The 16,473-nt window shown below is 36.8% G+C and overlaps 1 protein-coding gene across 2 annotated transcripts in view; it reads left to right on the forward strand.

The window, feature by feature from the left end:
* Nucleotides 1-15,809, forward strand: part of LOC149948624 (fibroblast growth factor 8b-like) — a 68,373-nt gene extending 52,564 nt beyond the window's left edge. For both annotated transcript variants that reach the window (XM_090173685.1, XM_090173686.1), the window contains exon 5: nt 12,135-15,809. In XM_090173685.1, the coding sequence (XP_090029811.1) occupies nt 12,135-12,563 (429 nt within the window). In that variant the 3' untranslated portion in view covers nt 12,564-15,809. The remainder of the gene's footprint in view (nt 1-12,134) is intronic.
* The last annotated feature ends 664 nt before the right edge of the window (nt 15,810-16,473 follow it).

Raw genomic sequence — 16,473 nt, forward strand, 5'->3', positions numbered from 1 at the left:
AAAATAAGTATGTCACTTCGCTGTGTTTTTAAATATCGTACCGAACCTTCTTTCGACACTGACAGTCCAGCTCCGATTTGGACTTGCAACTAGATTTGTTAATTTTCCGGAAAAATACGGAAATCGGAAAGTAAAAAATTGAAACTCTAAACTAGTCTAGAAGTTTAATTTTTTTTTGGATTCGAAAAATTGAGGCGAAAATGATGAGAAATTTTAATTTTCGAGCAATATTAGGCTAATGGTGGAATTAAAACCCTTTTTTTTATATTTTTCGGGAAAATACGGAAAATGTTCCTGAAAAATTTGTAGAGTTACAACTCTAGACTGAGTAGTATATTATCCTCCTTGGTAGTATTATATTTCGCCATTAGCATATTTAGACACTAGGGGGCTCTGTGCTGAATTCAATCTTAACCGCTCAATAGGCAAAAGATCTTAAATTTAGTTCGATTATATATTTTTTTATCATTGTCATACTTATTTGTTATGTTATTTATGGTAAATGTATACATGGCTCAAATTTCTCGAATAACCGTGAAAAAAGACCGGTTTAAATATTTTACAGATAGTGTTAGATAATATATATGCAAAGATTATTAGGCGTTTTTTCACGGGGCGGGGGGGGGGTTATTGTTTACCCGACGTCTGGGCAAATATGATCTACACGGGGCGAAACGTTACCACTATTTTTGAAGAACACCAAAATTAGCGACATCTAGTGCCAGACGTGTATAACAATATCTCCCTATTAGATTTATCTATTACCTTTTGCTTCTGACTTTTCAGAATGGCTTTCTGCAAATAAAAACTGGTCAAATACGTCTACTGATTGTCTGAAATTACATGGTATATAAATAACCAGTGCAATTTTTAAATTTAACATTAGAAGGCGGTATATTTTAAGTCGTGAGTACGTATTTTGGAGGACTTGTTTAATTATTATTACCCTAGATGGATACGTCCTTCGCAAGAAACATTTTATATACTTCTGATAGTACGAGGTTAAATTCAAATAACCTTACTCGGTATTGAAGACAAAATATTAGACGGGTTAAGAAAAAGCTAGAAAACTTGAAGGCGTGTAGAGGTAAAGTTATCCTTACACGTTTTCGGGCTCTGGCTTAACCTCTCTATTTCCCGCAGAGCACCCCGATAGAGTACTCAACCATAAGAGATGCCTTTTGCTATGAAAAAATGCAGTTTTTACGGGTACTATAATTCAAACGTAAACGAAGGCCATATATACAGTACGGATTAATATTAATCATTAAGAATGCCACCTAGTGGTGGTACGGAATAAATTACAATAATCTACGTTGGCCCTAATAGAACCATTTTACCCAAAAAATCCTTATTATATACGGTTTTTTAACGAAAAAAAAACACTGATTCATAGGTGGTCTTAATATACAGCCAAAAAAATTGAGGGGTACTATAGTTATGGTAATTAACATTAAGCCCTACGTAGAATAAATATGCAACTGTGATTACAAGCTATAATCATGGGAGGGAAAATCATTTGTACCATCTCCTTGCCATGTCCCTCGTTTTAAGTACCTAGTCAATTATTCCGCGTAAAAGAGCAAAACAAATTTGAGTGATTAGCGGCAGTCATGAATGTGTAATTCGACCTATCACCCCCCCCCCCCCCCCCTATTTCCCGGTTCGCAAATTACTAACAATTTTTGAAATGTCTTTATTTGCTTTTCGAAGTGGGGGTCATTTCTTCAGAAAATATACAATTTTTACATTACGCCTCTGATACCAAAGTTAACTTTCTGTCTGATACTTGTGTAAGATGATGCTTAAAAACTGGGTTTAACCTTTTAATTTCAAATATGTGGAAAATAAAATTTAATTTATTAAACCATGTTTCATAAACAGTATCCAAAAGGTATAATAATCTTTGATAATGATACGAAGTATATAGATTTACAAGGGAGTTGGAAGCTTTCACAGGGGTAACGCCATTAGAGGTCGATTATTAAATACACCAAGTCTCAACAGATGGCGCCAGCAGTATCAAACGTAGAGGGTTTTATTATCCAAAAAATTGTGAAAAATATTAATTGAATGCTTTACATAAATCATCGATTAAATATATTTTACGAGTATTTTTTCATAATAAATTACTTTCTCGGCTAAATGTTTAAATTGGCGCCATCTAGTTTAGATGAAAGCATTAAAATCGAACCGCTAATGGCTTTGATCTAAATGTTGATTCCTTGTAAGCAATTTGTGAATTGCAATTTTTATCGACTCGCATTTGCAAGTCTCAAATCGAAAGTGAACCTTTAGGGGCGACCCCCCGGCACCTTATTAGCAGAAGTAATAATAGATACAGAACGAAAAAAGAAACGGCTTCTACGAATAGGATTTGTTGAAGACGTCCCCGCCCTATGGTAATTGTCGTGTACCTTCCTGATAACTTAATTTCGGGGGTTCCAGCTGTACCTGTTTTGTACTCCTTTTCAAATTACGGGTATTGTACCCATCATTTTGGTCGTTTGATATAAAATATATAAAAACATACAAAGTATCTTTACAAAGTTCCCCGTTCAAGATAAGACGGACCATCTCACCCGAGTCTTCCTTCGCGGCGAACATAATAGATTCCCAATGGCCGTTGCCTTCCAACGCTAGTATCAGGTAACACGAATCCGAATCCCAATATAAATAAATAGTAACAAGAATATAATCAAGTTAAGGGAGAATACGCGACAGTAACCCTGTTCGTCTCGTGATTCCCAAAAGGAAAGCCACGCCCCTCCACATTCCCTAGCGTAATCTTTCCCCATTTTTCACGGTAGGGGGAGACACTGTGGACTTTCTCTCCGTGTAGGTGGATAGTATTTTCCGGAAATCATGAAAGCGGAGGCTATAGTTGTCGTGGCACATTCCCTCTAAAGAGAAATGCATTCTTGGTAATAGAAATCGGACATTGTACGTCAAACGCGTATACCGACAAATTTCTAGCTTCGGGTAGTAGCCGCGTGTGGGCGCCACCGGCGGTTTTTTTTAATGTTTTTTTTTCCACTTTTTTAGAGGCAAATTTAGAGAAAAAAGGACCCAAATCTATATGACGCGCTAAGGAGAGACACTCCTGAATTTTTCGGGGGGAGAATATCTGTTATAGGAGTGCCGCTTTCTAGAGAAAATAGCAACCAAAGTCAGTAATGGGCACTTCCTCACTGAATCAGCGGATGTAATAATACGTAAAAAGTAGTAAAACATACATACGAGCCAACAAGTTTTTATGGTCTTGGCTAAAACGCGTTCGCACTTTACTCGGGTAAGGTGTAACGTTTTATAGAGGTCTTAGCTAGCTTGTTTTTTTAAACATTACATATTTATGGCGGTTTAAATCGGCGATAAAGTTATCAAATTATTCTCAATTCGAGGTGAAAATACGGTAGCTCATCCTCTTCCGAACCTCGTGATTGCAGATCCGACCAATCAGATTGCGGAATTTTTCCAACCCTGTGTTTCCGGAACGGAAAGCTAGCCTTTTAAGCTATTAACGAGGCTTAGAATTAATTAGAAACGTGTTCTTATAAGCTAATAAAGAGGCTTAGAATCGATTAGATTTGCAAATTTTGCGTACGGGATTTTAAGCGATTTCAGAAATCAGAAACTGATTTTGGGATTTCCGATAATAACTTTCGTGTTGATTTCTGTTTTTTTTTGGCTGATTTCGAGATTTTCGCCCAGATTTTGGGATTTTCAAGTTGATTTCAAGATTTCGAAAATCGTTTTTCTCTAGATTTTTACGAATATCGGATACCTCGATTAAAAACGTGTTCTCATAAGCTAATAAGAAGGGCTATAACCAATTATAACTTGTCCTTATAAACTATTATAAAGGCTTAGAATCGACTAGAAGCGATTCCGTACAAGCCATATTTAATCAAAGCGAATTAGTTGAAAATGAAAAGGTAAATCCGGCTTAAAATCGACGTGAAACGCGAACGGGCCGCCTAAAAGTACACTTTGTTTACTCAATTTCGGCGAGTAAACGAAGACATTGACGGAGGCCCAATGAAAACTAGACAAAGTCTTAACAATTGGCAGAGAAAACGTCCCGGGCTCTTTATCACGGTCCGCGCTGAATAGTCTAGTTTCGAAGCGAGATACCGTGGTAACCCCGTCGGTTAGTTACGTAAAAAGCCAAGTACCCGTAGAGACAGACGCGAAACGGTGTACCTGGTCGCAACAGCCCCCCCCTGGCGTGCCTTCGTGGCGAAAATACGGAGCGCCTGCCTTCGTAACAGAGTGTGAATTATAGCGGGGATAAGTCCACGCCACGATAAGATTTCGCGAGACAAACATTTCTATTTCCGAAGCTAGGTAAAAAGGGTGGTTGCCAGATAGCTAAGTGGAATTCTGGTTTTTTTTTACGCGAAACCTGGTACCGAAGTACGCGGCGTTATATCTTTTTTCTTATCCGAAAGCGCCATAAACGCGTAGACACTTTAGAAGTACATTTCGTCAATAAATTTGTTCCCAAAAAAATCCCATTCATTTTACATTCTCTGGTAAATACAACGCCCTTATCAGATACGAAATAAAATTTAATAGATTTGATTAAGAAAAATTCGTAAAATTTGTAAACAAATCCACGAGAAAAATACCTTTAAATTACAGATAACGCGCGTTATTTTTAGCCGGATTTCAATGTAAAATATCATAAATTTGTGTTTTTTTGGTGAAAAACCATGGACGAAGTATCTTAAGGTTGTTTCGCTGACTGTTGTACCTTCTTGTCAAGTCTAGAAGCGCTTTAAGATTTCATTCCATTATCGCTACGTGAAGTTGATAGAATTCGACCGCAGTGATAGGAAATATACTAAAATTAACCCTATTTCTAGTATTATTAAGCAAGAGCTCCCGTGTATTATTGGTCCATGGAAAAACATTTTCTTAACGGAACAAATGGCGCCATCTATCTTCAACGCGTCGAACTAAAACCTTAAACGGATTAAAATAATAGCAAAAACTTTAAGCTTCCTAATAACTATTCGTTTAATCTTCATTTTGCAAAAAGCTCCTACCTTCTAGTGAAGCAAAAAAAAGCTTTGAATAAATTTAAGTGGGTTTTGTAAAAAAAGGAAAAGACCTGGAAATGAAAGCGTTGATTTGACACTTCCGTTGGATGTAGTAGAGAGGGTAAAGTGTGCGGCGGTCGACTTTAAAGCGAATCGTCGGGTAACCCTTAATTCAAACAAGGTAAACGAAAGGTAAAGAAAAGAGGCTCCCTACAAAAATGCACGTCCCCAAATTCTCGTAAGAGTAAAAGTCACCATACATCACCGGAGTCTTTAGCCTCGTTCAAACATTTTTAGTCCCTATCCGCCAGAAAAACCTTTTACATTTCATTTAGCAAAAGAAAGGAAGAAATATGAGTAATAAGCCTACTTTTTTTAAACGAAAACGGGGTGCTGTTGAAAGTTCTCTCTGTGTCTGTCAGTCGGATATTGAAAAAACAAAAATAGCCGAATGAAAACTTCTCTAGTATTTTAAAGGCCTAATAAACGTTCATTGCGAAGTTCACACATACGCCACGAGCGAATTTGGCGCTGCGCGTAATTTCAAGGTGACGATGGGTGATAAATCTCCTTCGACAGCTAGTTTTTGCTGATTATTTTCCGTAATCGATGTACCAACTTGTAGCTTTGACTGTACTAAATTGATGACGCAACTGATTATAGATTTAGCATTACCAAAGGCTGTACTCAGTTCAATCTGTTTTTAATCGGTGTTCAGATTTTTAGGAAGTGATTAGCCCTTCTAGTTTTGGTATGAGACCAAGGCCTAGTGAAAACTGGAACTAGAGTGGTTAATTTTCCGGAAAAATTAAATGAGGAAAATATTACGAATTGCGGAAAATATTATCTAAATTGGATAAATAAAAAATTATAAACATATATTCCTTGTTTAGGGGTCTAGAGGTTTAGTATTACTTTTGGATTCGACAAAATGAGGCGAAAATGCCGTGAAATTTAAATTTGCGAACAATACTAAGCTAATCATGGTATTAAAACATTTGTTTACTGTTTTTCGGAAAAATACGGAAAGGTTTTCAGAAAAAAGACCTCGGTAATTTTCCCGAAAAAAGGCGTCAGTAAATTTTCCGACTTACAATTCTAACTGGCACCTATGAGCAACAAACACAGCACCCCAAACAAGGAGAACGCAATCCGTCAAAAGTTGTGGATTTTCTTGAGTACATTTTTCATTGGTTAGACGCTTTAGCGCCTGCTGCCGTCGGAAGGGGAAAATTCGGAAATTGTCTTCCCCCCCGCCCGTAAAACTTTTAGGGTAAAGGCTGGTCCAATGAAATTTGTACGCAACACTGCCTTAGCGTGTTTAAAGGCTAGTCGCGTTCTCCTTGCGTTTGTTGCTCCTAGATGGCACTATGTTTAAAGGGAGTATAACCACTCTTGTTTGGTAGGGTGCGCTTAGACTACACCGACTAGCTTCTACAAGCTTTCCTACTACTTCCTTGCGTTGTTCCCAATCCACCTTCCACTCTAAAAATCCAATCAGCCATGTATCTCATTTGCGAGGGGTAAGACACTCTGCGAACTCGGTGTACACTGCCTTACCTTTGCAAGTGCTAAATGGAACTCGCGAACTCTTGAAAATATGTACCTTTAACAGTGCTAAATGCACGATCTCGGTGTACAGATTATCTCATTTGTTCTCTAAAACTGACGTCTTCGAATTGAAGCACACGACGGTGGACGTATTTCGTTCCCCCCTGCTCGTGCGTAAATAGACCACAATGCATAAGGTTCGTCATAGCCATTCTCACTAAGCATACATAAATACGACCCTGGTACTAGTTTATCCTCAATAGCTAAAATATAGTGTTTCGTCTATGAAGATAAGGTTTATGACGCGGAATCTTGTTTTCCAGGGGTTAATAGAAAAATAAATTGCCACGAGGGGGGGGGGGGGTTGGGATCAAGACCCTAATACGACTTATTACCATTAGGCAGTCCTTAAAAATAAATTTGGGGAAAATTGACTTACCTGTAAGAGCGAGTAGGCCTCCGAGTTGGGTGGTTGCTTGCTCATGTTAACTCATTTTGTCTTTTCTATGATATAAGTACAAAATCTCTTACTTTAGTACCATAATGTCATAAGTGTAATGTATTTAAAATATAAATAATTAAAGTATACAAATATTTCCAATTGTTAAGTGTTTACTGAGCAGAATTTCTATAATGACTTATAATTTTTGATCGAATTCAGACTCGCCATTAGTGAGCTCCTGCAGATAGGCGTACAGCAACGACGTGATAATTCGTGGCTTAAGTTGCGTATTTTTATCGCTAGAGGCGGTTATCGTTTTCGAAATGACGTCAATAGGCACTTCAATTTCTCTTTTTTCTTTTTTTTTCTTAAGCGCAAGCGCGAGTCACTGAATAAAATAATCATATTTTAGTTTTATTTGTAAGGCTAAAGTCGATAGCGCGCGCATTTTTTCTTTCAAGAGGCGCGTGCGAAATTGAACGAGCCTTTCTAGATCGAAATCAAAAACCTGTCGAGGTTAACGGTAATAGTTAGTGTATAGGGAGCTGTTGGCTCCCGTGGCATGCAGGGCTCGCCACCACCCTCCTACGCATTGTAACCCGGCCACCTGAATTAATGGCTTCAAAAGTCGTTAGATGACTTGGGCCTAAGGTGGTGCCTTGGGTATTAGCCTAGCTGATTATTATTATTATTATTTGTATTATTATTATATTAAGCAGTGCTCGCTTTAACAAGTATGTTAAATTACTACTTCTAGGCGAATCATTGAACAGGTTTTATTTAAGCATTTATTCTTCTTCACTTCACAGCTAGATATCAGTAGTTACTTCTATTAAATGACATACTTAGGGTATAGAGCTATATAGACTTATGATAACATTTTTGATCTAGTGGTGGCATTCGCGTCAACAAAACAAGTGATAAAAAGTTATAGACTTATAATAAGACGTAATTTTCAGTTTCTCGTCGAAAATCGTTTAGGGGATTGTCATACTTATCCTAGTTATATGACTTATGATAACAAATAAGATGGTTGTTTTCAAATAAATGTCGACATACACACTGGATAAAAAATTGCTTCCGTAGGAACAATCATATTGGTTCGCATGATATACACAATTACTCCCAATTAATTGTGAAACGCGTGTTACATTAAGTATTAAGTAGGGACCTCCAAAGTCGTACGGTACGCTTAATAGAATTAAACACTAAAATTACCCGAATTTAAATCGAATTAAAAAATACCGACGCTAGTCCCTTTAATTAGGGAGTCATAACTTATATTAATAAAAATTTACCTCAAAACGCGGTAATTTTCTAGCCAGCGAGGGTTGAAATTAAACGCGCGTAAAATTGCTACCCGGATCAGAGCGCGCCCGAACGCGAGACTTATTATTAATTTTCGAAACCGTTTAAGTTATTATAACTGGATCACACGGAGGACGATGCTTGAAGATTTAGTGATAAAGCAATTTAAAAAAACACAGCTACAACTAATAGCTCTCCGTCCCTCCTAAGGGCGAAGGGAGATCGAGAAAAAAAATTGAAATTACCACTTTTCAAAAAATCACGCGGTGGTTATAAGTTGTCGGGTTGTTTCAAAGGGTTCGCGCGTTTTTGTGGGCCCCTGTACCCAGATATCGCTTCTAGAATCCCGGCAGAAATAATTTTGCGAAAATTTGCCCCCGGTTATTATGTCGACGTGTCCCGTAAGTTTTCTCTTTATAATTGATTCTGTTTCTCATAACAGCGATTTACTTCATTTCATTTTTAGACGGATTTCGTGACACGTTCTAATAAGTGTGATTTAAATTGAGAGAAGTTAAAAAAATGGTTGAAATGTTAATTTTAATTTTGACATATAAAGCGCCATTTGTAAGTAACGAAAAATTATCGTAAGTGTGACAGTTAAAGCCCCGAAACTAAAATAAAAATAATCGCGAATATATTTATCATAACCTCATTCGCTGCTAAAATAAGTGTTGGTTTTTAATAGTTTAAAGAGAAGTATTTTTTTGAATATTTTTTATTGATTATTAAAAATGAGTTGATAATGTTTAAAAAGATTATAAAAAATTGAGTTGATAATGTTTAAAAATATTATTTTAAAAAGATGATTAAAAATGAGTTGATAATGTTTAAAAAGATTGATAATGTTTAAAAAGATTATTAAAAATTAGTTGATAATGTTTAAAAAGATTATTAAAAATTAGTTGATAATGTTTAAAAAGATTATTAAAAATTAGTTGATAATGTTTAAAAAGATAATTGAAAATTAGTTGATAATGTTTAATAAGATAATTAAAAATTAGTTGGTTTTTCAAATTTATTTTAAAGAAAAATTAAGTTTTGATAATTTTTTTAATAGGTTATGAAAATTGTAATCAAGATACATTTTAATACGTAACTTCGTAATTCTAGGTGCACTTTACCAAAAAAATATTTGTAACAAGACTGTTTTAATTTTAAGTTACTAGGTTTTAATGAAATTGGGGTCAATACTTACTAACATCATTATCTACACTTAACATTAACTTTAATATTAATAAAAAATTTATTACTCCTTATGGCGGTTCAAATCAGTACAAAGAAAATAACAAACTGGCACAAATACTACACTACTACAGTCAAGTAACCTTCCACGAAAAAAACCCCAGTAAGAGAATTTTTCTAAAATCTAGTACTGGGTCAGAATTTGAAAAATGCCGATTATTTTCCAATATCGCCCGAGAAATCGAAATACGGAAGAAATAACCGTTAATTTTAGGAAAAACACTAAAAAAAGCGAGGCACCGTGTTTCGTATTATAGCTATATATTCAGCTAGCAAGAAGCCCTAGTAATATCGACGCGGGAATTTGGCATTTTCCAAGAAGTTAAGCAAAAAGCGATTTCCCCATCTCGAAAGAGTAAAACAGAAATAACATTCCTAAGCGAAGAAAATCAGAAAGTTCGAAGCAAGCTGCCGCAGACTACATCGAAAGGGGTCTTTCTCGCTCCCTCCCCCTTCAAAAGGTTTTAAGAAAAGGGTCAAATGTCAAGTATATGAGCTTGGCGTCTTACGTAAAAAAAGGAAGAAAAAAACTTTCAAGAAGAAAAATGTTATAGCGGGTATTTCCTAAAACATTTTCAAAATATTGAGAAACCACGAAAGGGTCTTATGGGTTTCGGTATTAATGTCTATTCGTCCCTTCGGTACTAAGACGCTTTTGATGGACGGGTTTCGTTATAAGCGATACGCTACGTCTTGTTTTAGGTAAATAATTAAAACATCAAAAAATATGTGCTAAGTTCAACCGTCCCTCTGGTGCCTTTACGGGAATACGGGAGTTTATGAGGAAGATGAGTTACAGACCACTAGGCTATCCGTGTCCACTTATAAATTTACAGAATGAAAAGTGTGGTTCCGATACTGAATAGAACGGGTTTTATCGTAACAGACCAACCGTGGAACTTTTAAGTTCTCAATCTAAGTTATTCTGGAACTGTAGAAAACGCGCCAATAAACTTCTGATAAAGATTGAGCTTTTATTTGTTCTAGTTAACTCGTTATTTTAATTATGTTGAGCTGGTTATGGTAAACCTTAGCTCTGACAGTGTTGTCTGGTTCAAGGCTAATTTCATGTATCGCAACAACTTAACTTTAATTAAACATTAAATTTAATACAAATTTACGACATATCTTGCCGGATTGCGTGCAGGGCCGTGCTTAGGGGGGGGGGGGGGTGAGCCGAGCAGTCGCCCAGGGCCTCTAAAATTTTACCATAGGGATGTATATACCGGAGGGCCGCTACACTCACGTCGTCAGTTTCGCCCATGCATTTCGCCCATGCATTTCGCCCGGGGCCGCGAGACCTCTAAGCACGGCCCTGATTGCGTGGTTGTCTATCCGTAGAAAATGTAGAATGGGAATAACAACTTTATCTTCTTGTATTACTTTAGGCCTATTAACGTCCGGTAATGTTAGGGCTTAAATCTTCTTCTATTGAAATAGATATTAATCGGAAGTACCCCGCTTAAACCCCTAGTTTTAGAACCTCTAAATAATAATTAGTATTAAAGGCTTTTAAATAATCAACTTTTTGGTATAATAAATTTGTTTATTTGATTATACAAAAAAGTTGATTATTTTCTTACGGGTTTTATCGTAACAGACCAACCGTGGAACTTTTAAGTTCTCAATCTAAGTTATTCTGGAACTGTAGAAAACGCGCCAATAAACTTCTGATAAAGATTGAGCTTTTATTTGTTCTAGTTAACTCGTTATTTTAATTATGTTGAGCTGGTTATGGTAAACCTTAGCTCTGACAGTGTTGTCTGGTTCAAGGCTAATTTCATGTATCGCAACAACTTAACTTTAATTAAACATTAAATTTAATACAAATTTACGACATATCTTGCCGGATTGCGTGCAGGGCCGTGCTTAGGGGGGGGGGGGTGAGCCGAGCAGTCGCCCAGGGCCTCTAAAATTTTACCATAGGGATGTATATACCGGAGGGCCGCTACACTCACGTCGTCAGTTTCGCCCATGCATTTCGCCCGGGGCCGCGAGACCTCTAAGCACGGCCCTGATTGCGTGGTTGTCTATCCGTAGAAAATGTAGAATGGGAATAACAACTTTATCTTCTTGTATTACTTTAGGCCTATTAACGTCCGGTAATGTTAGGGCTTAAATCTTCTTCTATTGAAATAGATATTAATCGGAAGTACCCCGCTTAAACCCCTAGTTTTAGAACCTCTAAATAATAATTAGTATTAAAGGCTTTTAAATAATCAACTTTTTGGTATAATAAATTTGTTTATTTGATTATACAAAAAAGTTGATTATTTTCTTACCTATACCTCTAGGTACATTTAAGTCTTGTCAGAATTGGAGTTGCTATTCCCGCTTTATATTTTCTAAGGTCTTATCTACCAAGTATTTACACACCAAGAAGCTAGAATAACAAATATCGAATAAATACTTGGCGCCACCTATATTTTCAAACTAGAACTACAGCAATAAAGTTCTTTAAAGACAACTCCGAGGTGTTGTCCTCCGAAGTGTAATTCTTGAATGTAACGCTAATTTCGATCTCCTTTCTTTTGTATTCGCAGCACAAGGGCAGAAAGAAGCTCTGCAGGTTCAAGGAAGATGTGGACGAGAGCGGCCCCTACCGACTGGGCTCCGTCTTCAACCGGAATTGGAAGATTGGCTTCGACGACGACGGTAAGCCCGTCCTGGGCTCCGAGGCCAGGCCCAACCTCATCACCGACCACAGGTTCATCTTCTTCAAGCACCTCCTGACGAACAAGACGGAACCCGACGTATACCCGGCCATCATCAATGACGTCAACAAGGTGAAGAAGGCCATCGAGACGCAAGAACACAAGAGCTCTCACCAGGCGCGCAAGGGCGCGGCCAGGCAGAACAACAAGAAGAGGAGGCGAAGGAGCACGACCAGGCTGATCGCCAAACTGACCACGGTCCGACGGAGGTTCTTAGAGGTCAAACCCACAGCCAGCTCGGTGCTGCCGATCAGGTGAAGGGGAAGACGCGAAACGAGACTCGATTCAACACGGCGTCTCGCGTTACTTTTTGTTTTTATAATTACACGAACTACGGTCAAGTGGTCCGCGCGCGCCCGCTTATGGCTCCATCCAGCGGCCCGAACGGGAGTCAACTAGAACGGAAGTGACACCGAGGATCTATACCATTTATTTATAGAATAATAATAATAATAGTCCGGGTAATTATTATTCGCGACGAAATAAAAGAAAAAAAATCGACCCTTTTCCCCCTTCTAATCCCACCCCCTTCCGAGGAATGATAGGGACATACGACGCCATCTGCCGCCGATTTCTATAACTAATCCCAATCCAATACGTCATCGACGACGAAAATTACAACAAAAAAAGTGTTCATAGACGTTTTAAGAACATTTAACTTCTGGTCGAATTTATCACACTACTGTTAATATATTATCTCTATTCCTATCCTTAACAAATAACAACGCTTATAATACCTCATGGGAAAAAATGTGTTTTTAAAAAAATAATATTTGTGCGATAAAAAACCCCCTCCTGTCGTGTGAACCAAAAACTCTATACAAAAAAAAACGTATTCGCTACATTCCATATATAAGAAAAATATATATATAACAGAAGTATTATTCCCAATTTTTAATATATGTAAACTCAGATCAACTAGTCCGAGTTAAGTTCGTCGGTCGGTCGCCGCTTCTTCGACCCCGCGCCCAATTTTTTTCCCCTCCCGAAAAATATGATAAATTGATTTTCCGCAAATTCATAATAGAAATTCAAGGCGTAATCGAAATCGGAGTTTTCTCGCCAGTTTTAACAAAATATCAGCTAATAGAAAAAACCTTAATAAAAAGAACGTTTTGCCCTGAAAAAGACAGAATTGAAAGGGTGGATGACCCGTAGCGGGGCGCCACAGTCAAAAGGGGCCTATCTCGCGTCAAATATTTCGGTAGAGGGAGCGAGGTACCCGAAAGTGTCAGAGAAGATAGGCGGCGCCAAAAAAACACCGCGATCGCAGCGCCGCCTTTATAGATTTCAAAATAACCCTATCTCGCAAGATCCGGCTGACGCCAGCGGCATCTTTGAAATTTTTTAATAATAAAATATATAAAATTTATTAATAAAATGAAAAGGTCCCGTTGGTTTTCTTCACCCCAATTGCGCCTCTGAAATATCAATAATTCAAATGTGTAGAGAATGCCGCGTTTTGACCGATAGGCTTTTCGGAAAGGTTTGTCATTGAAAATAACTAGTGACCCTAATGACCTCTATTAGTCGTCTTTGTCACGAACGAAAAAAGCACGCTTTAAAAGTATACAGAGAATCAGACGGGTTTTTATTTCCAATTTTTTTCTTTTATATTGTGTATAAAAAATAAAATCTCAGAGTGCCATATTGAAAAAAAAAAACAGAATCGTTAAAAAAATAAAATAACCCTTGCCCCCTGACCCCTTTCACTAATTAAAGATTTTTCGAACCATTAAGTAAACCCACAAATCGTAGTAAGCCACGAGTAAACCTTTTCCAAATTTAAAAAAGCTCTACATCAAAATTTACTTTCTCCTAATTATTCAAATATTGGGGAAATATTTTCGTTAAAATGAATTAAATCGAAAAATACATGATCTGATATCTTAACTTGTAAAAAAAAGATGTATTTAATACAAATAAAAATGCGAAGATTACTTTTAAAATTAAATTAATTCGATGAACATTTAAAGAAAAATATCTGGTTCAAAATACATTTTTAATTTACGAAAATTTCCAATCATTTAAAAAATGTCGCGGACATTGGTGTCCACCGTAGAGACACGTAATACGTAAGAAAACTAAACTTTAAAACGAAGAAGACCTTCGATGTAAAATTCTCCAAAAGTGAAAAAAAAAACTTAAATTCAGGAAGTGGCAGCGAAGAATAGGACCATCATTTAGAAAGTGTATTATATCGGGTCCTTTTTACTATCTGTCCGAAAAGAGAATAGCGTTCTGATAAGAACACCTTCGAATTTAACGCCTAACTTCAAAATACACCCTCTCCCCAGAGGGGGAAAATCGTTAGCAAAGATCCAAAGCTCTTACGAGAACCAAAAAAAAAGCCAGACTCTTCTCACGGAAGAAAGTCAATAGCGAGGCCATTATTCGAGTATAAAACAAAATGAAAAAAAGTAATAAAAGTTTTCCGAAACGATTTCTGGGTATTAAACGTAGTAAAGTATTGATAAAAGAACAGAAGGTTTTTCTCTAACTATCAGCGTTATAAGAATTCCAGTCCACAGATAGCGAAAATAAGGTACCATTATAAGAGCAACGACTAAGATAATCGATTGTTTTTGGGGAGGTATTTCTTGCCGACAAAGAGCGGTTACCGGCTCCGCGGCCCAATGTCTAATGAGGTTAAAAGTACCTCAGTATCGCCACCTCTCTTCTATCGATTACCACGAAAGAATGCGACAAAGTCGTAAATAAACGAAAACCGTAGCCAGAGATTAGGTTTCTTATCTGGCCAGCTTTGCTGGTATTTTGGCAGTAGTTAACACCCAACGATACGCGAATGACTTCGAGACTTCTATCCCTAAATGGAGCGAGGATCAGAGTGACAGCTCGTTAAGCCTTGGCACTAATGGCGCGGTGCGTTACCACTCTTTATCCCCCGAAATCTTTGACGTAAGACGTTTACCAATCTACGATGGTAATCTTCAATCAAAGTAAAAATACCAGCTTCTTATTTTTGGAAAACCTTCTACTCTAAGTGGTCTGCCCTTTTTTGTTGCGATTTATATTTGATAAAATTTGAAACTTTTATTGATAACGAAAGAATTTGAACCAGAATTCGTAATCTTCGCATTTTTAAAGTAGAAAAAAAAATAACCTTCCATTTTATCGAAAGCAAAAGTTGGTCGTATTGTATCAATATTTATTTTTTAAGCTTTTTATTTCTTATTTTTTTAATTAAATTAAGTCGCTTTTTCCCCAATTCCAATCTTTATATAAAAGTTCTTTCATTGTAATGTTTCTAATAAATCAGCGACGTATTTTTTAGTTTTTTTAACCCCCTGCCCCCCACGAAACTCGCTATATATGGTTTTTTTGTACATAAATATGATGAATTCAATTTGTACATACTGTTCATAATAATATATTTATTCAGATAGGCATATTTTATAAAACAAAAAACTAAAATAATGTCAATGTTCTTATAAAAATTTCATTGGAATTCTTGTTTTATGAAAAATAAAAATTGATGTCACTTTTAAAATTACGTTCGCCGTTATTTATTTATTTATTTATTTATTTATTTATTGCAATAACGTTTAAAATTAAATGGTTATTAATCTTCTTGCACACATTTTGAATTATCGGTTCAATAATTTAGTTCTCGCACACGACACAAACTAACTTGGCGCTGAGTGCTACAGCCAGGTAACGACGCCGAAGAATCTCCAGCTTATTTTCAGTCAAGGCCTATTGAAACGAAAACACTTTTAAAATTCAAGAATCAATTCCCAGGCCTAGTTTTTCGTGGTGTTTTGGTTAGGTTAGGTTAGCTTAAGTTACTACTGAATGAGTTTATGCCCAGTCAGCTCACCAAACAAATGGGAACAAAAATGATGATGTATTTATATTTCTGGCCGACTTTACGCACCTCATATCGTTGGTTTTCCTGCTGTCAGAATCTTTAAGCTATGAAAATTGAAAACCGAGGCTACGTTTCGTCCAACGTCATTGCAGGTCCGTTCGGTCTATTTAATCCGACTTATAAACGGTTATATCTGTCTGTCAAGAGTGGACCCAACTAAAAATCATACGAAAAATACTTCGCTTTCGAATGGATAGCAGCTTCGACTATACCTCTGACACTATCTTAAAAGATCGAGTTTATTTTTTTTCTGACGTTATTAACGTGTTTACGTAT

Source organism: Leiobunum rupestre, chromosome 4 (genome assembly GCF_980474605.1).
Source record: "Leiobunum rupestre chromosome 4, qqLeiRupe1.1.hap1, whole genome shotgun sequence".
Lineage (NCBI taxonomy): Eukaryota > Metazoa > Arthropoda > Arachnida > Opiliones > Sclerosomatidae > Leiobunum > Leiobunum rupestre.